The following is a 26,633-nucleotide window of genomic DNA, read 5'->3' as shown; positions in this document are numbered from 1 at the left end:
ACGTGCCGCGTGCAGCTCTTTTAGAGATTGGAAAAGCTCAACAGAGTGCTGAAACGCCCAGGGAGAAAACACACTCACTGTCGGCAGATCACTGCACAGACCAGCAGCAGGAAATGCGATCTCGCTGGAATCCGCCGTCACACCAACACTCTGAAGAGCCACTTGTCTCGAAGAGATTTGAGATGACATTCAAAAGGCTTGTGGAGTGAAGTACTGAACTTGGCTCCGAAGCGAAAACATATCTGCATGTTGCCAGCGCACTTCCTTATATACCCCCAGGGTGGGGCGGAGATACGCTATGCAAATTCCGCAGACCCATGGCATTTTTATTGCCATTGGCTCGTTTTATATACTCGAAGATGATAGGCTTTCTAAGCGAAACCCCATTCGTCGTCATCCGACGTAACTCGGAGTGACAACGAAAGGGAACATCATTTGCAAAAATCTATATGAAATGTTCCAAACACTTTATTTTGCTACATATGGCCCTGCACTATAAGATGAAGTCTATATAACTCCTTAAAGGTAGGGTAGGTAGGATTTTTATAAAAAACTTTTTTTCAAATTTGTTTAAACTGTCTTTATATACCAATACATAATTAAAATGTAAGTGCTCTGAAAAAGAGAGGATAAAAATCGAGTGACTGTAGACCTTTTAATCTGCAATAAACACAGCTCATTATTTCCATTCGGGACGAAACAATTGATTGGTTTGGGCGACTGTCACTCACTCTCGCAACCAATGGCTACCACCCCTGTCGCTAGATCTGCCCATATGCGCGCGCACCCGTTTGATTTGAGCCTATGGATTTGAGAGGCGCGGAACCTACGAAGAGTAAAATGATGGCAGAGAAAGAGCATTCAAAATTCAAAGCACCTGCATATGCAGTCAGCGAAGGCAAACAAGGCAAAAACTACTTCCTCGGACCCTGCCCGCACTCTTGAACGACCTCCTCTGCTTCGCCCTCGACCCCGGACCTGTCCTCGAACCGACGATGCGGTACTTGTCTCCGGAGTGTACGTTAGTCTTCATTAGAGTCAACAATGTTTTCATTATGGAAACTCTTACATGCAAAACACCGTATATGTTATGAATCTTACACGAAATTCAACTTCATCACAGTGTAACTGATGGTAATGGAAAAACGTGTATCAATGCAACCTGTTTTTAGCTTTGCCTTATAAATATAGCTCGTTACCTATAAATATAGCTCGTTACCGAATCAAACTTTACCAGTATCGATATGCTAGCTTGATAGTGAGTACTAAAAGAAATCTTATTTGTTTATATTCATAGTGATAAAGTTAGGTATTTTATTACATGTGATTCTGACATGATGTCACTGCATGTACTGCGCTCCTCTCCACTCCTCTCAGGTAAATAAATGCGCTGTCTTCCAGCTGAGCCTGAGCGTTTGGCGTCGCGCGTTCATGTGTTTTGGGGGCGTGGCTTTGGAAGGAGCTCAGAAGGGAGGGGGTGGGAGTGAATGGAAATAATTAGCTGTGTTTATTGCAGATTAAAAGGTCTACAGTCACTCGATTTTTATACTCTCTTTTTCAGAGTACTTACATTTTAATTATGTATTGGTATATAAAGACAGTTTAAACTAATTTGGAATGTTTTTTTTTTTTTTTGAAAAATCCTACCTACCCTACCTTTAACTGGCAACTGAAAATACAGTAGTAGATTAGAGTTACATAATGTAGTTCTAAACAAATTCTACAGAATTAAACTGTGGCATTTACTGAAAATCACTGAACTGTGTTCATCTGTGCACCAGAAGTTGATGGACCGTCCTCCTGCTGTTCTTCCACACTCTGGGGGCGGGGGGAGAGATAAGAATACCCGTTTATACTTAGATTTAAACTTAGATTCTAATGGCTACTCCACATAAAAATGTGAAAAAATGTGAATGTGTAGATTGTTTGACGTGTAGACACATAACCTGTTTACCACATTACCTCTGTAGGCCTCTCTGTGGCAGCAGAAACTCTTTATCCCCATGTGATGAGCATTTGGTTGAGTACACTTTATAACACTATTTGTCATAATTTCTGGTGTATTGAGTAGGCGACTTACAACTGCCTGGGGTTCTGTTGGGACAGGAGGCTCCAAAAGACAGATATTACCATCAGAATCTATTGGGACCAACAAAAATCCTAACCCAAAGTAAAATATATGGAAATATAAAAAATAGCCTTTATAAAAAATAACACATGTAAACCTCTTACATTTTATGAAGGCCCTTGGATCTTTGGGACTGGCTCTGAAGTCCCTCCAGGAATTCCCTCAGCGAAAAATGCTACTGCACTGCTGGACACTGGATGCTATTTAGTTATTTAATATGTCAAATGTTTGTAAAGTCAGGTAGCCTACACCCATGATATGCTCAAGCCTTACTTGATTGAATTATGTTTTTATATTTAATTTTCAGCTGCTGCCATGTTCTTTTAATGCCTGCAGGATTGCACCTACATGAAAATTAAAATTAGGTTCTTCCAGTTTCACCTCTGATATTATAACAGTTGGGTAAATTACTTGTATTACTAACTACAAATGACATCTTCAACAGTGTAATTAGATTAATGTAATAATGACTATCTTTAGAAATTATTGGTCTACTTATTACCAATTACTAAATCCCATGTCAACCTTAAACACTTGAACAATACAAGGAGAGACAAGAAACAGCACTTTTAATGCTTTCAAATAAACAATATACAATTGCATTGAATTATTCTTGAATTGACCAAAGTGTGTAGAGGGAGAAGGTTACATTAAAAATATACCTTTTAAAAATGTATGTTAAATAGCCTATACAGAATTGTTCTATAGTCTAATACAATTACATCAGATTTAATTTAAATTACAGAAGAATTAAGAGTAATCCCTTTAATTAAATTACAGTATTTAGATTACTTTGTAATTAATTACACCCATCACTGTATAACAGTAATTGAAATGTAAACGTATAACTTATAAACGAAATAATGTTCGTACTCTCCATATGCTTGCAGAAGCACATACAGTTCTGCTGGTGAGAAATATGAAGACCTCTTTTTGTCTGGCGCTGTTGAAATGGTGACTCATAATATCTGCGCTCCATTGATAATGGCTTTTTATAGTTGTGGTGCACGCGCTTAACTCAGAGTCAGTCAACTCAGAGTTGATTGAACTAACTAATTTCAGCTGTTCTATAACCGAAAACTCGAGAGTTTCCCATCTCAGGGTAAGTCAACTCAAGAGTTCAAATTTTAACTCAGAGTTGGTTGAACCTCCTTATTGAAACAGGCCCCAGTTCTCAGATGAATATATGCGATATTAATCATAAGCTGCAGCAGAATCAGAATCAGAAATACTTTAATAATCCCAGGGGGGAATTACTTTCATTACAACTTCAGATATACATACATACAACATATTTAGATACAACAAATAATATTATAACAACATATAATATTAAAGGTCCCGTTTTTCGTGTGTTTTTGAAGCTTTGATTGTGTTTACAGTGTGCAATATAACGTGTTCATGTTTCGCGTGTAAAAAAACAGTATTTTTCACACAATTTACTTATCTGTATACCGCTGTTCTCTTACGAGAGGTCTCTCGTACTGCGTAAAATATCTTACGCTAGGGGAAAATCCTTTTTCCGCGAGATATTGAAGCCAAAAATTATCCTTAATTTTGTAATGATGCAAAACGCGTTGCGGCAGCATACAGACATAGGCGAGGCAGCTCGCGCGCCTATTGGCTGTTCTGCGGCAACTGCAGCAGCCTATTGAGCGAGGCCTGGCGTGACGCCAGACCCAATGAGGGTGCTTCGCGCCCGCTGCGTCACATCCCGCCGAAACGGGCGTGGTCTAGGCCTATAAATACTAGGGATGCACCGATTGATCGGCTGGTGACCGGAATTGGCCGATTTTCACGTGATCGGCCGGTCAGTCTGATAAATGCCGATTTTATGCCAGTCAAATGCACTCGGGCGCCACATGATTAACATCGCGCAACATCAGAATCACACGTGCACACGGAACACACATGTAGGAAACCTCGTGAATTACGTCCGTTCAGACCGCAAGTGCGTATTTTTTTTCAGCGTGCATGTTAATCGATGAGTGCTTTCACAACGGGAGCGGGAGCAGCGCGTGAGCGTCAAGCAGGAGCATCGCGAGCAGTGAACCGCGTGTTTCGGCGCCGAGTCTATTTGCTGCACTGCTCACGCTCAATTAAAGGGAAAGCACACTTTTGATGGATAAAATAGCCTAAATAGGGTTTCACAAAAAAGCGCCCAAAATGCACAGAATTTGCGTGTTTTAACAAGAACTGGAATAGGCTATGTCAGAAAAGAAAACGAAGACCTAATATTTATAGAAAATGTACCCATTTAAACTTGTTTTATTATTCAGTTTGTACAAGTGATTGCAAAAGGCCTGTGTGTGAGTGCTTTGAGAAATATCTTTATACTGCAAGGCTATTTATTTTTTATTTATAATTTTATTTATTTATTTATTATTTTATTGCCATTCCCTGTTTTCATACAGACGTTTAGTTTGCTAAATACATATATAAAAAATTATTGGATATTGAATGTGAAAAGGAAATGGTTCTTCCATAACACTGCACTTTAGATGTTTGAATTACCCACACCTGGAGTAATTTATATAGTTCTATTTTATAGCGTTTATCTGTTCAAAAAAATATGTACTATGCAAATTGTAAAATGTTCTATTACAGAAAAGATATAAAATAAATATTTGAGTGTGCAAAAAAATTGTAAATCGGTGCATCTCTAATAAATACCGCTCGCAGGCAGCTATTATCTGATTTTTCATCCTTCAAGCGAAGCACACGCATCGCTGGAGCTGGAGAGAAGCCGCGCCATCTGAAAAAGCCTTTCAGCGGGATGAGTCGACACTCTGAAGCCGCTGGCCGCGCCGCCTTCAGTCGCCTTCCTGCTGCGCTATCCGGCGTTATATCCTTTCAATGCTACTGTGTTTTGTGTATGTGTGTGTGCTCGCCGCCGCGACACACACTCTCATTGCACTAAAAGAGCCGGGTGTCTTTTTCAAGACGCCCCTTTCCTGAGGACCACGCAGCTCTCGCGCTCGCGGACGGAGACTGCCCTCACTGCGAGCTAGTTACTGCCTATGGTGACTCTTAGGACTCACCTGGCATCCTTCTCCGAGACTGCTCCTCCGCCCCCCCCCAACCCGCAAAGCTCGCCGGTTCGCCCGCTTGCCTTGCCTGCTTGGGGGACGATACCTCCCTCTGTTCGAGCCGCGCAAACCGCGCCGCGCACAGGGGATATCACCGGGCTAGCTTTCTCTCTCCCTCTGTTCGAGCCGCGCAAACTGCGCCGTTCACAAGGGAGGCTGGAAGCGGACGGTCGGAGTTAGTTTTTCTTTACGTTACAAGAAAGCTACCCTGCCCCTGCGCCCCATTCATGCGTCACTCACTGGCGAAAGGAGTGTTTTTAGTCCCACCGAGGATGGACTGACCTCATTCTCACATTTCTCAGTTCCCTGATCAGGCGACTGGAAATATCAATATTGCTGCAAACGAGCCTGTTATTTTACAAGCACGCCTGCAAACAAACGCCGAAGAAAACATGTTGATGCTCTCTTATATGCTCGTGCATCTGGAAGCCTTTGTGTTCCCCCCTGTGGCTCAGTGGTGGAATCTTAGGTTTTTCGCACGAGAGACCGGTGTTCGAATCCCAGTCTAACGGCAGATAAATTATGCCGCCTGGGCGCTTCAGCACTCTGCTGAGCCGGGCGTCCTCGCCTTCGCTGCACTCGATCGCGTGATGATCATGGGCTGTATGTTCTCTGTCACTATCGTGGCACAGGCATGCAGTTCTGTGTGTCGCCTTCGAGGCAGTGCTGACCCGGGAGTTTTGTCAGACCAGGCCGCCGTGGAATGCTGGTCCTTCCCTGGCCAACACTGACAGAATGCGGAAACTCGACCACGCCTCCACGCAGGGACGCTATGCCTCCCATGTCCGGGCTGGCCAACACTGACAGAATGCGGAAACTCGACCACACCTCCACGCAGGGACGCTATGCTTCCATGTCCGGGCTGGTCAATCAGCCACGCACACTACTGACCTCGCTCTACGGGCGACATCGGTACCTGCGTGATCCCTGGGCCAGTTGATGTCCACAAGTGTGGTCCAGGAATGGGTCATCCGTCCATGCGTTCTCCTTAAGGGGGTCGCACACCGGACGTGCAGCTCAGCGCCGCGCCGCGCAGCGCCACGTCTTTTAAATTCGAACACATTATTCTCTATGAGAGTACACACACCGGCGGCGCCTTTCGCCGACTGTCCGCGGCGCCCAGCAACGGCTCAGGACCGTGTTCAAAATCCTGCCGCGCCACAGAGCGCCATTTACATAGTTTTATATTAAATTTACATTTATGTGTCTCAAATCGTAGTTAATGTATATACGGACTTCAGGTATATTACGGAGATGTCCTAGACGTGGCGCGGCGCTGAGCTGCGCGTCCGGTGTGCGACCCCCTTTAGTTTGCTTCCCGCCGAGGCCGCCTCTCTGCGGCCCCTCCCCTCAAGCCTTCGCTGGCCCCGAGCAGGACAAGGTTGCAGGAGGGCGGCACTGCCCGTCGTCGCCCCTTAGCTGGCTAAATGCCTGGCTAGGCAGCACTCTTGAGACGGGCGGCTTGCTCGGCGGTGTGGTTGAGGACTGCGCCCAACAGTCTTCGACCCCCCGAAGCGGACTGAGGCCTTCTGCACCAACGGTCATCCGTCCATGCGTTCTCCTTAGTCTGCTTCCCGCCGAGGCCTCCTCCCTGCAGCCCCTCCCCTCGAGCCTTCGCTGGCCCCGAGCAGGACAAGGTTGCAGGAGGGCGGCACTGCCCGTCGCCGCCCCTTAGCCGGCTAAATGCCTGGCTAGGCAGCACTCTTGAGACGGGCAGCTTGCTCGGCGGTGTGGTTGAGGACTGCGCCCAACAATCTTCGACCCCACCGAAGCGGACTTGAGGCCTTCTGCACCAACGGTCATCCGTCCGTGCGGTCTCCTTAGTCTGCTTCCCGCCGAGGCCCCCTCCCTACAGCTCCTGCCCTCGAGCCTTCACCGGCCCCGGACAGGAGGAGGATGCAGGAGGATGCACTGCCCGTCTCCACCCCTTAACCGGCCAAACGCCAGGCTAAGCAGCCCTCTCGAGACAGGCAGCTTGGAGTTAGGGCTCAGTTCTTCTCAGGAGCTGGTAGCAGGGCAACTCCTTCCCCCGGTGGAGGGCCAGGGGAGAATCTCTTGTTTCAAGAACTGATGCCCATGCAGGAGGGCGGCACTGCCCGTCTCCACCCCTTAACCGGCCAAACGCCAGGCTAAGCAGCCCTCTCGAGACAGGCAGCTTGGAGTTAGGGCTCAGTTCTTCTCAGGAGCTGGTAGCAGGGCAACTCCTTCCCCCGGTGGAGGGCCAGGGGAGAATCTCTTGTTTCAAGAACTGATGCCCCTTCCTCCGAGCCCAAGAGGCTATGGATGACAGTGCATGCCGTTCACGAGCCTCGCCACTCTTGTCCCCCTCTGTCGCCAGACCCCTGCCAGAGCACGCCCTTGTGGAACGCTGGTCCTTCCCTGGCCTCCTCTGGCAGGACGCGGCTAATGACCGTGCCCCCACACCGGGCCGCTATGCCACCCACGTCCGGGCCGGTCATTCCGCCTCGCTGCACCAACGAGGGTACGTCTGTGGTTCGCATGACCCTGCTGGTACAGTTCTTGGGAGCCTGGCTGGAGCTCCCAACCTGTTCCGCTGGGTCGCATGAACCATCAGGCTCGGCTATGCGATTCAGTTTGCACGGTCTCCCCCCCGCTTCAGGGGAGGCCGCTTCATTATGGTCGGTGGCAATACCCCTATCATGAGAGCGGAGGTTGCACCCTACTGGTGAAGGGTGCGATCGAGAATATCCCTCCAGCCGAATTGAGGTCTGGGCTTTACAGCCCATATTTCATTGTCCCGAAGAAATCCGGTGGGTTATGGCCAATCCTGGACCTCCGCGTCCTGAACCGCTCCCTTCACAGGCTACCATTCAGGATGCGACGGCCAAACACATTTTTTTGTGCGGCCACAGGATTGGTTTGCAGTGATCGACCTGAAGGACGCCTACTTCCAGGTCTACATTCTACCTCGACACAGGCCGTTCCTACGGTTTGCTTTCGAGGGGCAGATATACCAGTACGCGGTTCTCCCATTCGGGCTAGCCCTGTCTCATCGCGTCTTCACGAAGGTCGTCGAGGCAGCCCTTGTTCCTCTACGGGAACACGGGGTTCACATCCTGAACTATCTCGATGACTGGCGGATCCTAGCTCACTCTCGAGACCAGGTTTGCAAACACAGGGATCTAGTGCTCCGGCACCTAGCTTGTCTGGGCCTTCGGGTTAACTGGGAGAAGAGCAAACTTTGCCCCGTGCAGAGGATCTCTTTTCTCGGTATGAAAATCGACTCGATCACCATGTGCGCGCAGCTTATGAGCGAGCGCGCGCAGTCACTGCTGACTTGCCTCCGTCAATTTGAGGGCAAGAATGCGGTTCCACAGCAACGCCGCTCGGGTTGCTTCATATGAGACCGCTTCAGCACTGACTTTGTGATCGAGTCCCGAGGTGGGCATGGCAACACGGCACGTTCCGAGTTCCAGTGACTGCGGCCTGCCATCAGACCTTCACCCTGTGGACGAACCTCAGCTTTCTACGGGCCGGAGTGCCCTTAGAACGAGTTTCCAGGCATGTGTTGTCTCAACAGATGCCTCCACCAAGGGTCTGGGGCGCCATGTGCAATGGACATGATGTCGCGGGCTCCTGGGCAGGATCCAAGCGCCTTTGGCATGTCAATTGCCTCGAGTTGCTGGCTGTACGTCTCGCCCTGCACCGCTTCCTTGCGCTGCTCAGGGGTCAGCACGTACTAGTCCGGTCAGACAATACAGCGACAGTAGCATACATCAATCGTCAAGGTGGTCTATGCTACCTCCTCCTAAGGAGTCAGAAGCATCGAGGTAGTTTCGAGCCATTATATCCCGGGAGACCTGAACCGTGCAGCCGAAGAGCTATCACGGCTTCGGCCTCTACCTGGAGAATGGAGACTCCATCCCCAGACGGTTCAGCTGATCTGGGATCAGTTAGGGGACGCACAGGTAGACCTGTTTGCCTCCCACGACTCGTCCCATTGCGATCAGGGAGGACGAGGAGCAGGTAATTTTGGTTGCCCCTTATTGGCACAACCGGACCTGGTTCCCCAAACTTGTACTCCTCGCAACAGCACCTTTCTGGACAATTCCTCATCAGGTTCCTGAGAGGAGCGAGGAGACTGAATCCTCCTCGCCCTGCTCTTGTTCCCTCTTGGGACCTCTCAGTGGTGCTAACTGCCCTGCAGAGTGCTCCCTTTGAGCCTTTACAATCAGTGGGGCTTAAGTTCCTGTCAATGAAGACAGCGCTCCTGGTTGCATTGGCCTCCATTAAGAGGGTAGGGGACCTGCAGGCATTTTCGGTTGATGAAGCGTTTCTGGAATTCGTGCCGGTCTACTCTCACGTGATGCTGAGACCCCGGCCTGGATACGTGCCCAAGGTTCCCACCACACCCTTTCGAGGCCAGGTGGTAAACCTGCAAGCGTTGCCCTCGGAGAATGCAGACGCAGCCTTGGCACTGCTCTGTCCAGTAAGCGCCCTCTGTGCTTACATAGACAGAACACAGTGTTCAGGACCTTAGACCAGCTCTTTGTCTGTTATGGTGGGAAGCTGAAGGGAAAGGCTCTCTCCAAGCAAAGGATGTCTCACTGGTTAGTGGACGCCATTGCTTTGGCTACCAGCAGCAAGGTCGACTCGCCATGGGCTCTAGCGCATAGCGCCTCACTAACAGACATCTGCAGAGCTGCAGGCTGGGCGACACCTAACACATTCGCAAGATTCCACAATCTCTGAATGAAGCCATGCTCGCCATTCCTCTCAACGGACAGGATACGTGCGATTATTCTCCTCAGGTGAGCCTCCCCGCAGGCCCTGAGTTCCTCCAGAGCTGTTGACGCCAACACCAGAGTTATGCCACTGGCAGCTTTCACGCTTGGCTAGGTGCCTCCATGTGCATGGTTCCCCCTCTGGGCGACCCCCACGTGTGCATTTCCACTGTAAGCCTCTCTGAGCATGTGTCTTTCCCTCTGCAAGCCACCTTGCCACCCCTGGGGTTGAAATATTCCACCTACGGCTGGACACCCCAGTGATTCCCCATATGCATCCCCCTCCGGGTCATATGTTTATTCCTAAGTCCCGTCGTATTCCCACGTTACGTCTCCCTGCCACTTCCGCTGTACCGCTGGAACGCCGGAGTTCAGTCTTGGCTCCTCAGCTAAGAAACATATCTGCATGTTGCCAGCGTACTTCCTTATATACCCACGAGGTGGGGCGGACTTATGCTATGCAAATTCCGCAGACCCATGGCATTTTCTTGCCATTGGCTCGTTTTGTATACTCGAAGGTGAGAGGCTTTCTAAGCGAAATTCGTTGTCAATGACGTAACGTCTCCGTTCCCTACTCAGGGACTTTCAGGAGAGGGAACAAAAGAAATTACAAAGTTATAATCATATAATTCAATAAATCATGTTTTAACCTTATGAAAATTGTTTTTCCTTTACATCATTAATGTGTTTGATATAGAAATATGCAAGCAAAAACAATGTTTGTCCCCAAAACACTGCTTGCATACAGACAGCTGACCTACTCACACTCAACTCTGCAAGACCATGCTCGTGAACCAGCTTCACCAGCTCCGTTTTGCTTGAGAACAGAACATGCTGGTCCACCAGCTAGACCAGCTCTATGCTGTATTTTTAAGCAGGGATGTTCTTCCTGGTAAAATCATAATCATATATTTGTATTGTTTTAGGTGATTTCAGCCCAGCAGCTGCCTAAACCTGACAAAGAAAAGCTCAGCTCCATCGTGGACCCTCTTGTATGGGTGCAGACTTATGGGGCTCCCATAGACAACAACACAAAGAAGACGCACCGCATTGACAATAATGGTACTTCTGAATTTTTTTTACATTTATTAATTATACACCAATGAGCCAAAACTTTATGACCACCTGCCTAATATGCTGTTGGTCCTCTGCCTGCTGCCAAAACGGCTCAATTGTATTGAGATCTGGGAAATTTAGAGGCCAGGTGGCATATTACAGAAATATCTAACTTTAGAATCTTATCTTATCTGTTTGGTAACCATGGCAATTTCAGTTAGAACCTCATTTAGAACAAAAGCTATAACAAAATTGCATTTCTTAAGTCCATAATCTTATTTTAACTACAGATAGGAAAAGGGTAATACAGAAGCATCCTAACTCCACAAAAAAATCTAAAAAGTGTCTTAACTTTAGTGTCCTAACTTCAAATTTATTTGAAAGCCAACTCTAAAAATCACATAACAATAGCTCTGTCTGAGAATGAAGTCACATTTATTAATGATACAAGATGAAGACTCCCATGAAATATACTGAGAGGCTTTGCCTTTTCTACCAAGCTTATCAAAACTTCTCTTTCGGCAGCACTTAATTTAAAGCACACTTATTTCGTTTCTCTATTCTCTAGCACTTACTTCAAAGCAGCTGCTTTTCGCGTTGTTGTTTGCTTGGTAACAGACCTGAAAGTTGATTACCGAACACGATGGAGCGGTTAAAGATTTCCTACAGATAAGATGAGATTTTGTAAGATAGGATAAGAATCTTAAATCAAGTTAAGATTTGCTTCTGTAATACAAATTTGTGAAAAATCCTAAATTAACTTGTCAAATCTTAACTTAAGCCTTAAGATAGAAAGGTTCTGTAATACACCCTGTAACGGGGTTCAGATGTTACGGGAAGAAGGAGGCGGGAACCGGCGGACATTCAAACATATTTAATAAATAAATACACAAATACAAAAATGAAAGTAAAAGCCAGCAGCCCCTCACGGACGACTGCTGGCAACACAAACCAAAAACAAAACATCAACTAAAACACAGGCCTGTCCTCTCTTGCTCTTCACTGTCGTCGCTCCTCCTTTATGCCTCCGCTCCTCCGTGAGAGATGCGAGACCGGTGCGTCTCACAGGTGTAGCTCATCATAATTACGCCACCGGCCTCGCGCCGTCCTCCCACGGCCCTCGGCCTCGTCCTGCTCGCCACATACCCCCATCGCCCCTCGCAGGCCGGGGGGTACCACCGAGGCTGCGCCTACTCCCCCCCCCCTCCCCGGGGGGACCGATCACGGCGGCTGCGGTACCTGGGGGTATGGACAGACGAGGCGAGAGTACAGGAGACGGAAGCATGAGGAGCGACAGAGACGAGAGAGGGGAGAGAGAAAAAAAAAAAAAAAAAAAAAAAAAAAACCTTGATCCGGTTCCCACAACGCGCTGCCATCCGGCCCGCCACCCGCTGGGCGATCTTCTCCGCGGTGCCTGGCGGTGACGCTGGATAGACCTCGGTGGACGGCACGACACTCCTCCGCCGCCTGGTGGACGGCGACGGCTCCTCCAGGTTCGGGCAGTCGGCAGGAGTCCCCCGTTCCCTGCTCCTCCCCGTCATGGCGGATGGCAGCAGGCTCCGGCCCACGGCGAACGGCGACGACTCCTCCGCTCCCTACCGGACGGCAGCCGCCCCTCCAGCACCCAGGCGGCCAGCAGCGAGCTCGTCCGTCCCCCCGGCAACTCACTCCAGCGCACCGCCTCGAGCGTCCATGGCGACGGAAACTGCCCGCCATGCTCGATGGCACCGCGGATTCCCAACAGCGGCAAGGGCTCTTTGACAGCGCGTTCCTCCTCCTTCCCGGGTTTCGGCACCAATGTAACGAGGTTCAGATGTTACGGGAAGAAGGAGGCGGGAACCGGCGGACATTCAAACATATTTAATAAATAAATACACAAATACAAAAATGAAAGTAAAAGCCAGCAGCCCCTCACGGACGACTGCTGGCAACACAAACCAAAAACAAAACATCAACTAAAACACAGGCCTGTCCTCTCTCGCTCTTCACTGTCGTCGCTCCTCCTTTATGCCTCCGCTCCTCCGTGAGAGATGCGAGACCGGTGCGTCTCACAGGTGTAGCTCATCATAATTACGCCACCGGCCTCGCGCCGTCCTCCCACGGCCCTCGGCCTCGTCCTGCTCGCCACACACCCCCTGGACAACACCTTGAACTCTTTATCATGGTCCCTCTTGTGGTCCTCATTTGGGAGTCACACTTGTTGTCTTCGCAGTCAAAAGTGACCAGACACCTGAAAATGTAAAACTCATTTATAACCGTTGCGTACAGACAAAAGTCACCTTCATTTATATAGCGCTTTTAACAATATAGATTGTTTACAAAGCAGCTTTACAGCTTTACTCATTTATAACCATTACATACGCACAAAAGTCACCTTCATTTAAATAGTGCTTTTAACAATGTACATTGTTTCAAAGCAGCTTTACAGTGATAATTGGAAATGAAAGTAACAGAGATTGTTTTGGCTTTACAGAAGCTCTAGAATAAAGTTATTGTCCAGCTAAAGTTAGTTTTTATTGATTCACTTCCGTTGCAAAGATCTTTAGATATTAACTTAGGGGCCGCTTACACGACACGTTCCAACAGAAAACCCTTAACGCGCTCCTACCTGTTCACCCGCACAACAAAAGTGCCTGGCTGCTCGAGAATGCAAACCCCGAAATAGGTTCCAAGGTGCAAGCCCTGAAAAAATAGGTAAAGGGAAGGAGAAGGGGGCCTTCACAGGGGAGAGACTAGTTGACACTTCAGGACTGCGTTGTCATCGTGTCCAGGCGCTGGTCCTTCATCAGATCTGGATACGGCGGACTGCCATAAACCTCAGGATAAACAGAGACTAATATTAGCATAGACGCCATTCTTTTTATGATGTAACGAGTACATCAGGATTTATGGGGAGTGTTCTCGGTTCCAGCTGACCTAATCTATGCAGCCTAACATTGAATTATAGAAGTTTATAATGTGTTATGTGTATGCTAGGTCAAAAAGATGTGTTTAAGTCTAGATTTAAACTGACAGATTGTGTCTACTTCCTGCACAATGTTCGGAAGACTGCTCCAGAGTTTTGATGCTAAATAGGAAAAGGATCTACCTCCAGCAATCAATTTTGATATTCTAGGTATTATCAACTGGCTGGAATTTTGAGGTCGCAATAGACGAGAAGGACTATAATGCGTTAAGAGCTCTCTCAAGTACTGGGGAGCTAAAACATTTAGTGCTTTGTAAATAATCAGCAATATTTTTACATTTATAAGATGTTTAATAGGGAGCCAATGCAGTGTTGATAGAACTGGGCTAATATGGTCATACTTCCTGGGGCCGGTTTCACAAAGATAGACTTTGACTATGGCTTAGATATAGTAGATAGTCAGACTTCAGATAGACATCTAAATCAGACCGTTGCACAAAGCACTTAAGACTCTGACTATCTTAAGTAGGACTACACTGCAATGCATTCTGGGTAAAATAAGACACTTTTCAAAACAAAAAACATGGCGGATCGAGTAAGCGCATTCAACCGCTCAGTGCAGTTTACCCCAGCTGAAAATAATGTGTTTGTTGGAGGAGTATAAATGACGGAGTATGTTTTTATGTTTCCACTGTTCGATCGCGCCCGTGCCATCTCTCTCTCTGACATACACACACACATTCCAGCATTGCAATCTTGACATCGCAGCCTGTTATTATGCGTCAAATTCGCGTCTATCGCGTCTAGTTCGACGCTTGAACATTTTGAATCCATTCGCGCGTCCAAGGCGAATAGGACGCGCGTATAAAGCGAGCGTTTGAAGCGAATTAGACGGTTGAACAGTCACGGTGTATTGCATTTCACGCATCGCCCGTGACGCTTGCGTATGAAAGGGAGCGCGTCGACCGTTGCTCGCGTTGACTATGTAACGGCCCTAACAGTTAAAAGGACATTTTATTTGGGAATGTAACGTTAGTAACAAGAAGAAATGTTTAAATTATGAGCCATTTTCCCTTTTCTTTTGGCAGCTTGTAATGTAACTGATTGTTACTGCTGGTCGCCAAGGTAACATAGAGTCTTAGACCTAAGTTAGCCTGGGGGTAAGGTGTCTAATTTTTTTGGTCTAAATTAAGTCAGTCTTTATTTTTGTGAAACAGTCTAACTTGCATTAGACTGTCTATGAGAAAATTTTAGACTTGTCTAACACTATAGACCGGTCTAAAATAGCTTTGTGAAACCGGCCCCTGGTTCTAGTAAGAACTCTAGCTGCTGCATTTTTTACCTGCTGTAGTTTATTTATTAAGCGTGCAGTGCAACCATCCATAAGAGCATTACAATAATCTAGCCTTGATGTCATGAACGCATGAACTAATTGTTCCGCATTTGTCATTGAGAGCATATGACGTAATTTAGATATATTTTTAAGATAGAAGAATGAGGTTTTACAGATACTAGAAACGTGACTTAGAAATGAAAGATTGGTTTCAAAGAGTACACCCAGGTTTCTAACTGATGACGGAGAAGATTTGACAGAGCAGCCATCAAGTGTTAAGACAGTATTCTAGGTTATTACATGAGGACGTTTTTTGTCCAATAATTAGAATCTCTGTTTTTCAGAGTTAAGTAGTAGGAAATCACTAGTCATCCAGTTTTTTATATCAGCTATGCATTCCGTTAATTTTGTGAATTGGTAAGTTTCGCCAGGGCACGAAGAAATATAGAGCTGAGTATCATCAGCATAACAGTGAAAACTAATGCCATGCTTCCTAATGATATCTCCCAAGGGTAGCAGAGTGTACAGAGTGAACAGCAACGGTCCTAGTACTGAGCCTTGTGGTACTCCATACTGAACTTGTGATCGATAAGACATCTCTTCATTTCTTTCATCTCTTCATCTACAAACTGATAACGGTCAGACAAGTATGATTTAAACCATGCTAATGCAATTCCACTAATGCCAACATAATTTTCGAGTCTATTTAAAAGAATGTTGTGGTCAGTAGTAAGTCAAATGCAGCACTAAGATCAAGTAACACTAATAGAGAGATACAACCATGATCGGATGGTAAGAGCAAATCATTTTTGACTTTAATGAGAGCTCAGTACTAATACTGGTAAAGTCTAATTCCTTACTGGAAATCCTCGCAGATACCATTTCTTTCTAAAAAGGAACATAGTTGTGAGGATACTGCCTTTTCTAGTATCTTTGACAGAAAAGGTAGATTCGAGATCAGCCTGTAATTGACTAATTACGTACGCCACTTCAGACGCACGAGTTGTGAATTATAAAAACAAACTTGATGGGAAAATGTACGCACCTGCACGCAAACTCTGACCCATACGTACAAACATTTTGGAGCAGTTTGGCAAAACTGATGGTGAGCTGAGGTACTGACGGCAGATGCAGGAAAACCACCTTAAATCTTCATTAGGAGTCCTAATCAAACAGTGGCATGTTCACAATAACAGTTTAAATAAATAAAAGAATAATTTAAACTATGTTTTACAAATGATATGGTCACAAACAGGTTGTGTAAACACACACAAAGAGGAAGGAGTGTAAACAGGTAATCTTTAAGAATCCACACAGGTTAAGTCCAACAGAGTTAAAGGTCCCATTGCATGAAAATTTCACTTTATGAGGTTTTTTAACATTAATATGAGTTCCCCTAGCCTGCCTATGGTCCCCCAGTGGATAGACGTTTAAACCAAGCCCTGGGTATTTTTGAGAAAATGAAAGCTCAGATGGGCGAATCTAGAAATCTTCCCCTTATGTCGTCATAAGGGGAAAGGTCACCTCCCCTTTCTCTTCTTTGCCCGCAAAAAGAATTTGGGCCACCCATGAGAAAATGAGCTGCGCGAGCGCGATATTGGTTTTTCCTTGAGAGACATTATGGCTTGCAAATGAGTGAAGCATGGCAGTTGCTCAGTGTTTGGATGTACAAATGAACACAAAAGTATTTTTTTAGTTTCTTCATCCGAGCCTCTGAAGAACCAGTGGGTTATGTGAATTTCTGATGTGTAATTGTTCAAGTTCAGACAGATAATCTTTCTCTCAAAATCATTCACTACTGTTTATGCATCAGTAAATCAAGCCAGTGACTAAACGATCAACTTCACATCGTTTCTCTTAGTAGGATGAAAATAATCTTACTTAAACTGTGATTAAAATACAGAAAGCAATCAAAGATCAATCCCTTTCCAATCGCCCAAGCTGTCAATCACACAGCACGAGTTTATCTGGACACTTGCCAAAACTCGTTATGAAATCAATGACGCTGTTACACTGCACAACGAAGCTCTTACTGTACTTACCTCATGTTTGCATTGGTGAAATTATTAGTGAGAGTGCAGAAACTGCGCTGCAATGATAAGATCTTCATTCACGCGTTCAATAGGCTGTCATCTGCTCAATGCTCATCACTGCAACCTTTTATGTGATGGGAATAGATCTAAATACTTAAAAAACTTCTCACGATTCGTTAATCCCAATAGCTGTAATAGTAAAAACGTACAATAGATGTAGTAGTAAAAGTTTTCGAGAGAGTTCCACATGTAATGCTAGATATTTCATATGCAAGCATGTCAGCTAATCACAGCAGTGGGCGTTTACACTGAAGTCTCACTGCAGACACACCCCTTCAAACAGAGCGTTCAAATCAGAGGCTAAAATCAGGCTAGGAAATATGCCTTTTATTTCTAAATTATAACAACTTTTGATCAAAAAACATACTAACATTATAAGGGCACCCCAGGAAACATTCTAAAATAATAAAATAATCCATGCAATGGGACCTTTAAGCGATCCAACACAACCATAGTATAGACAAGACCAGACAAAGACACACACAGAACTGAACTGGAATAGTCAGAGGATATTGAGATGATTGATTAGTGCACAGCTGAAACTAATGAGTGTCCATGACAACAAACTAACTAAGGAAAAATGGTACTGACTAAAAACAAGAGTCCATGTGGTGCCAGAGTATGACAGGACGCCCCCTCCCAGAAGGCACGTCCTCGCGCCGTGGTGACAAGGAGGCAAAGAGGAGGAGATGGCAAATGGTTGGCAAAACAGGCAGAGGACACAGGAGGAGGTTTTGGAGGTGGACGGCCGACCAGGAGGAGGCGGAATACAAAAGTCCAGGGTGGTGCAGAAGGTGGTAAAAGCCATAGAGGAGCCTTGAGCAAAGGAAGAAGGTTACTGACCCAAGCCACACTTGAGACTGTGCCCCATGGCACAGGATGGAGGAGCCATGGAGATGTTGTCACTGATGCCACCACGAGGACGACTGGAGGTGATGTCATGGAGGAAGGAGCCCACCGCACAGCCGGAGAGCCGATGTAGCGAAAGGACTCTGACGATCGCAGTGACGACCCCCTGAGATGGTGGTAGGGATCCGGAGGGCTCCGTCTCGCCTGAGGGAGGGAGGAGCTGGCCGAAGCTGAAGGGGTGGAGGGCCGGAGAGCAATGACTCAGGTGGAGCCGACGTGCTGAGGGAGTCCGGTGAGGCTGAATGGCTGATGGTCACTGCCGACAATGAGGGAGGAAGGAGGGCCGGTGCAGGAGCCAGGGCGACGGGTCGAGTAGGAGTGGAGCACACAGAGGCAGAAGGCGGAGCCATGGGCTTCCCATAGCCAGGAAGAGATGGCCCCCAGCAGTCCCAATGTGGATCCTTGCCACTGAGAGGAGGTTGAGGTGAAACTGAAGGGCTGATGGGAGGCAGCGATGACTGGGTGGCAGGTGTGGCTGGGGACTGGAGAGGGGCTTGGAGAGTGATGCAAAAGTTTCAAATATTTTGGAGAGTTGGTGGGAGAGGGAGGTTGGGTGGGAACAGAGAATTAGAGACATAACAGATTCAGATGGTAGCAAACTGGGCAGAAAGTTAACCTCTCCAAAATCAAAACAGTTTTCCCATGTGCTTGCCAAACACTTAGGCCGTTTCTCAATATGCGTTCTTGTCTGTACTTGTGTTCTTGTGGACTTGTGAAACGTCATCAGTCGCTGCCCAAGTACTGTCCCAATACACAAGTTTGCATTTTGGCAAGAACGGTTAAAAATCACAGAAGTGTTCTTGACACGCCCATTTTACCGAGGATGTATAGGTTGGTAACTTGTGTGAACTTGACGGCAGAAATATCCCAGCATTCGTTTCGGCATTCGAAAGAGAGGCAGGTCAATACAGCAAGTCGTTTTTCTACAATTTCGTATGCTATTTCATCACTAAATTCACTTCTGAGAACATTTGATGCGAGAAAACAACTGTGTAGATTTATTAATATTGGCATTTTTACGAAAATTTATGGCGAATCGAAAATGTGCTCAAAGGTTTTCGGAAGTGAGAATCTCCATAAGCGTAGCTTTATTGTTATGCATATACATTACATTGTAGTGTACAGTTGTAGAGTAATCCCTTGAGCTGAGGGTAGGCTTGGGCTTGGTCAATAATTCTCATTATGTTTGGGTACTGCAAACAGCGTCTGTGCTGGGGTATTATTGTGCAATACCAGCAGCGTTCTATGTGTTCGTCACCTTGTGAGTTCATTCTTCCAAGAACAACTATCAAGAGCGTTCTCCCCAAGAACACAAGTCCGTTCTTTGCATTCTTGGTTTTGAGAAACACCCTCACTCTCAGTGGTGGGAGGTTGGGTGGGGCTCACTTCACTTCACTCATATTCCACTAGCACTCCCTAGGCCAGGGGTTCCCAAACTTTTCCATGACGAGGCCCCCCAAATACCACTAGGTTCTGGCCAAGGCCCCCCTTTTGCAGGATGTGTTATTAAACCCATCAACAATACTACAGCAAATGTAGAAATAAATAAATAAAACATCTTCCACACACATTGAGTTTGACCTGCCGATACAGATTTTAGACGATTCCGATATCATTTTTTCTAACCACTTTACAGCACACACAAATATTTATTTTCTAAATATATATTTTTTATATATATAAAACACCACTTTTACCCAAACTGATTAATAACAACAAGTTTAAATGGGTAAATTTCCTATAAATATAAACATTTTCTTTTCTGACATAGCCTACTCCAGTTCTTGTTAAAACACACTATACATGCAAATTATGTGCATTTTAGGTACTTTTTGTGTGAAATCATATTTATTTTGTCCATCAAATGTATGCTTTCACTTTAATTGAGCGTGAGCAGCGCAGCAAAAATAGACTCGGCGCCGAAACTCTCCGCTTCACTACTGCTCACGCGACGCTCCTGCTTGACGCTCACGCGCTGCTCCTGCCTGCGGTGTGAATGCACTTACTGAACATGCATGCCGAAAACAATTTGCGCTGCTCACGCGCCGCTCGCGCTTGCGGTCTGAAACGGCTGTAATTCACAAGGTTTCCTACATGTGCATTCCGTGTGCACATGTGATGCTGATGTTGCGCGATGTTAATCATGCGGCGCCCGAGTGCATTTGACTGGCATAAAATCGGCATATGTAAGACTGAAAATCACGTGAAAATCGGCCAATTCTGGTCACCAGCCAATTAATCAGTTAATCTCTAAAATATTAGCATTAAATGTATAATGTTCAGATAGGCTATGCAACAAATTATCATAATGCTATTTCATAACAATACTCATATTAACAAATATTTAATGTTTTTTAACTCGTTCTTTCCACTTTTTTTCAACTTGCTGCGGCCCCCCTGGCGGCCCCCACTTTAAAAACCCCGGCCCTAGGCGACAGATAGTGCTCACACACCTGGTTAGGCATGCGGTGCTTAGGCTCCTTGGCGATGTTCAGCTCGGTCGCTCTTGTTAGCACTGGCCAGCGGCAGAGTCGCTCTCGTTGCCTGCGGTGGGCTCGGGGTGCCGATCTCCGCAGTGTGGGTGTTGTTGCCTGGGCATTGGGTAGTTAGTGGGGCTGGTGACAATGTCCACTGTGAGCAGTAAATCACAGGACACCATCACCCACTCTACATATTTGGTGAATATGCATATGCAAATGATATGCAGATGAGGATATGCATAGTAAAACTAGGCGTTGTAAGCTTCATATATAGTTATTTTGGGGAGGAGTTGTATGTGCGCACAATCTTCCGCAGCCTGGGATTTATAAAGGGAATTTTGCGCTTTATAAGTCTGATCATTTTTGGGCGTACGCCATTTTTGGCTTTTGGGTGCATGTAGACTTTTAGTAAGGATCCTATGCACAGTTTTATAAATGAGACACCTGGTGAGAGCAAAGAAAGAAAAACATGTAATTCTATGGTGTAACCACTAGATGCTAGTATAGCTATCTACAGAGAGGCTTGTGAACTCCCTAGTAGTTTTAAGACAAAATGAATGAAAGCTTTAGCATAAGTTCTGCCGGGAAGACTCAATTGTTACGTCACTTATTTTCTCATCTATCCAATCATGTTCTAATACTTGTAGTATAAAAGATCGGTACTTACACATGTCTGAGTTCGCAGATGCTGACGCTTTCATTCACCTCCATCCTCCCCACCACCACCAAGATGGTTCCTTCCCCTCCATCCTCCCAACCACCACCAGGATGGTCCCTTCCCATACCTCACAGGGGGTCGGCTGAACCCCTGCCTTCATCTTCAGGCAGGAAATGCAGAGTCCGTACCCTTGGATTGCGAGCTACAAACTTTATATCATATATTGCTTGCTGGGCTGTTAATAAACGTATAATTGTGACGGTATTTATTCTCCCGGGTCTTTCTGGTAGAACTTACTTTTAAGTTGTGGATTTGAACATATTTTTAGAAATTCTCAAATACTACTTTTTGTCAAGTGTTCTATATGTATACATTGAAATTTTGATGTGACGTTATTACTACGGATCCGGGCCGTATCCAGATCAGATGGTGGATCTGCACCTAGACACGACCACAATGCATCCCTTAAGTGTCAGCAGAGATTGTGAACTAGACTCTCCCCTGTGAAGGCCATCATCGACACGACAGCCATCGGCACTGATCCTCAACAAACCCGTCTCCATACCGTGTGAGGACTCCAATCTTCAACCAGATGGAACTGGATAATTTTCTGATTGTTGCAATCTGACTTCTGACCTAAAATGCTGCCTGAATCATAATCATACACTATTCGTTTGTTGGCCAGAGAACTGGCCCCCCGACTGAGCCTGGTTTCTCCCAAGGTTTTTTTTCTCCATTCTGCCACCTAATGGAGTTTTGGTTCCTTGCCACTATCGCCTTTTTCACCTTTGTCACCTTTTTTCACCTTTGTTGCTATTTGTAACGATCACCAGCTGGAGTGCCTTTGAAAGCCACCAGAGGGCTCTCCACACCGGACTATCATATTCACTCACAGACTACATTTCCCATCCTGCATCTTCCTTAACTGATTACTCCATGCACCTGCACTGCATTACACACCTGCACCTCATGATCAAACATCTATTTAAGCCACACTCAAACAACACTCGGAGCGAAGTCTTGTTTCACTGTTGTGTGCATGTCTGAGCGTTCCTGGTTTTCCTTGCCTACCTGTGTCTTGACTCTTGCCTTGCTGAATCTCTCTGATTGTCTGCAGCCTGCCTAGTGACCCTCTGCTTGTTTCTGGATTCCGTTTGCCTGCAGCCCGCCCTTGATCTCCAGCCTGGTTCTCGACATGCCTTTGTTTAAAGTGTGAGTTGCGGGTTAAATTTTTCACGAAGTAATGCAATGTGTTTATTAAACATAAAGATAAGAACCGCCCACCATTGTTTTTTATACCAAAATGCTGATATAATATGAAAAGTTGGCACTTTTAACAGTGGTTTTAACCGCTCCCGCTCCCTTCCACTAGATGGGGCGTGACGTCATAAGAGGAACTCACTAGTAGAGTCACCGTACGCTAGCAGCTATAGATGCCTTACATAACTACAGAAAAGTTGGTTGTATGTTTTATTTGATAAAAAAAATTATGGATAAAATAACTCCATTGTAAACATACTCGTGTGTGCTGACTTCAAGGGGATTGTGATCCTGCCTGAAATAAGAATACACTATTCGCAAAACAAACGGGTTCAGGCACGTCGGATCAGCCGGTCGCAGGTCGAGCTGTTCCACTAAACAAAGCGCGTTCACCTCACGGCAGCACTTACTCTCCACTGCTGATTCAATTGGGTGGCATAGCCCACACAAACACAGTGATGGGGACATCGATCTCTCTTTTTCTCTTCTGACAATAAACATCGCTAATTAAATCGTGAGAAATTGATAACGCGTGGATTGAGGAAGGGTATTACATGACGTTTGAGGCGTCGGTGAGACTAGCGATTGATGCCTGTGCAGTGTGTGCATCTCTAACGTTGCAGGCTTGCAGCTCTGATTTGACCTGACTTACTGTAAGTAAATAATGTCTTCAGTCGTTGTCCCTCCTTGCTTTTCTACATGACGGCAATATTTTGAAAAGACTAGCTTGTTCCGTTATATTATCCGGGTTAAGTTTGCACCAGACTAGCTCTAACGTAGCTAACGTTACTCACCTGGTCAACCCTCCACTCATTCTCCTCACACCAAGCATTAATAACTCTTTGAGTGCCATGGCTGCCCTCTCTCACGCCTGACCAGTTAAAAATTGTAGGGCTGTGGTCCATAAAGAATTTGATGGTTTCCCACATCCTCAGTCGTTCTCCAAATAACCATAATACAGTAAGAATCTAGCAGAGTATGGGTTGCGAGTTCCTCTTGTGACGTCATCACCAGCTACTGAAAAAACACGCTACCTTTGAAGAAACCCCAATAAATGTTATTTTAACGCATTTTAAGACAGAAATAATTAAATATATACATATAGAGCACTTTAATTTACACATTAATTGGCTGTGGTGGTTAACCTGCAACTTACACTTTAACCCTGAATCTGTTGATGCTGAATCTTATCTTTGACTGAGTCTTTTATTTAATAAATTGTTGCACTTGGATCTGTCTCTGTCATCTCAATCATAACACTATTGGCTTTTGGCTTGCTTAGTTGGGGACATTTAATTTAACATTTAATTTAATATTCAACAATAATATTGATCTGCTTGCAATGACACCATTATATGAGAACTGAACTGAGCTGGATGATGACATGACGGTTTTCTCCAGAGCGGCTATGTATATAAATGAACTAAATTAATAACTTTTTTACAACAAAAATGAAACATCTCTGAACTTACTTAAGCTGGACTGTGACACTATTTTCTTCTGGAAACAAACTTTGTTGCAATATTTTCCTGTTATCTCTGTAAAGCTGCTTTGAAACAATCTTTATTGTAAAAAGCGCTATATAAATAAATGTGACTTGACAGTCAAACCTGGATACAGAGAAAGCATTTTGTTACACATAACATTACATAACAAAAATGAACTAAAATGCTTTATCACAGCTTAATCCATCTGGATCTGATCTAATTTCAACATCTTATTTCAGTCTTCTGACTCATTTTTGCTGTATGGTTATAGCCCTACCAGTTCTTTTGTGTGTGTGTGTGTGGGTGTGTCTGTTTTGCACTCTTGATGTTTAGAGTATAACCCCTTCCTTGCTGTCCACTTTTTACTGCATTGTGGTTGAATTATTGATTTTATTTGACATATTTTTTGTGAATTTTTTTTCTGCATTGTGGCTGATTTGTAGATTGTACGCATCAAAATGTTCTATATTTTCGGGGTTTTTTTGTGTGTGTTTTTTTAGTGCCCATTTCCCATTCATGTCCTATGGCGGTCATATTTGACCGTGAAGACCACAAGTGTGACCTTTTTTTTTCTTTTTTTTTTTTTTTTTTTTTTTTTTTTTTACAACCACTTAGGCTTTTCAAATCATGCCCTCAATTTTTGTGTGTGTTCATATACCCCTTTTAAAAAGTTTCATTTTAAAAGTGACCGAAGACCACAAGAGGGCTTTTCCTGAACAATGTGTGCAGTGTGGCAAGGTTCTTCCAGGAAGAGGCCATTTCCACCAGGGAACACCATTGTCATGAAGGGGTGTACCTGGTCTGTAACAAGGTTTAGGTACATACTCCCTCCGCCAGCTCCTCGTAGTCCCACAATGCATCCTGGTGCCATCACTTCACCAGTTAAATAGCACCGTCGTCCACGTCATATAAAAGAAAATGTGTCTTATCGGACCATGCGACTTTCTTACACTGCTCAGAAATCCGACGCTCGCATACCCATTGTAATTGCTTTCAACGGTAGACGGGTCATCATAGCCCCTCTGATTGGTCTGCGTCTATGCAGCAGTGTCATGCACTGTGTGTTGTGACATTCCTCCCATAACCATCATTAAAATAATGACTTAAAGAGCCACAGTAATGATGCCACAGTGGACCTTCTATTGGCTCTTACCAGACAGGATAGCCGTTGTTGCCCTCATGCATGGATGAGCCTTGGGGGCACAACACTTTCTCACCGGTTTTGTGGTTTGTCCCTCCTCGGACCACCGTTGGTAAATTCTCATCACTGCTGACCATGAAAAGCCCACAAGCCTTGATGTTACTGCGATACTATGACCCAGTAACCTTGCCATAACAATTTGCCCCTTTTCAAAGTCACCTAAATCTTTATTCTTGTCCCTTTCTCCTGCATCCAACACATTGATTACGAGAACTAATTGTTTGCTTACCATCTAATCTACTCAGACCTTAAAATGTGGCCTTGTTAGATGATCAGCGATATTCGCTTCAAAAATGATTGGTCATAATGTTTTGGCTTATCAGATGTGATTTAAACATGTTTTACCCTCCTCAGGCTTTAACCCCAGGTGGGACTGCACCTTTAAGTTCCAGCTTCATGTGCCAGAACTGGTATTAGTACGTTTTATGGTCGAGGACCATGACTACGCCACCAGTAATGATTTTCTGGGCCAGTTTACATTTCCTTTCACAAGCATGCAGACAGGTATGACTTTTATTGATTCTTTACTGAACACAAACTGCCCTGTTTTGGCTGCACACACTTATTCTGTAACATTTGTTCTACAGGTTACAGACATGTGCATTTGCTGAAAGCAGACGGCTCTAGCATGTCTCCCTCCAGTCTCTTCATCCATGTTAAAATCACTCCTGGCTACAGCAGCCCTACCAGACAAGCGGGCACACATAGTACCTGAGAATAAAGCGTGCAGTTAAAGAACCTGAAGTGCACAGACCCTTTCCCTTATCTGGGAAATCACAGTTTTTTACATCAACTTTGTGACCCAAAATTGCCACCACTGTGTGAGAGTTATGTTATTAAAAAAATATATGCAGAAGCCATTTCACACTGTAAAAAAGGACCCTGACAACAATTTTAATTTAGAGAAGCAAAATAGGGAAAAAAGATACTTTGCTAAATTAAATTTTATTCTAGTTTAATATATATAAAGTATAAACCCTACTCCATTGTTAAATCAATACTTAAATGTAGTGGGGTTTATGCTTATATATATATATATATATATATATATATATATATAAGCAAAAACCCTACTACATTGTTAAATTAATACTTAAACTAGAATAAATTTTAATATAGCAAAGTATCTTTTTTCCCTATTTTGTTTCTCTGTAAATTAAAATTGTTGTCAGGATATTTAGTTATTGTTACTCACAAACAAGATATAAAATATGTATATATTATTACTGTCAATCGATTAAAACATGAACTAGATTAATCACACGTTTTTTTCTGTGATTAAATAGTAA

General features: G+C 45.0%; 1 protein-coding gene across 1 annotated transcript in view; it reads left to right on the top strand.

Annotated features, from left to right (window-relative positions):
• plcd3b (phospholipase C, delta 3b) overlaps window positions 1–26,059 on the top strand; it is a gene marked incomplete at both ends in the record, with an annotated part of 84,315 nt that extends 58,256 nt beyond the window's left edge. The window contains 3 exons of the mRNA XM_081391946.1: window positions 10,889–11,024; window positions 25,699–25,848; window positions 25,932–26,059. Coding sequence (XP_081248072.1) covers window positions 10,889–11,024; window positions 25,699–25,848; window positions 25,932–26,059 — 414 coding nt within the window. The remainder of the gene's footprint in view (window positions 1–10,888; window positions 11,025–25,698; window positions 25,849–25,931) is intronic.
• Between the last annotated feature and the right edge of the window lie 574 nt (window positions 26,060–26,633).

This window comes from Scardinius erythrophthalmus (assembly GCF_964197995.2).
Source record: "Scardinius erythrophthalmus genome assembly, chromosome: 18".
Classification (NCBI taxonomy): Eukaryota; Metazoa; Chordata; class Actinopteri; order Cypriniformes; family Leuciscidae; genus Scardinius; species Scardinius erythrophthalmus.
This window is presented reverse-complemented; position numbering and strand designations above follow the sequence as displayed.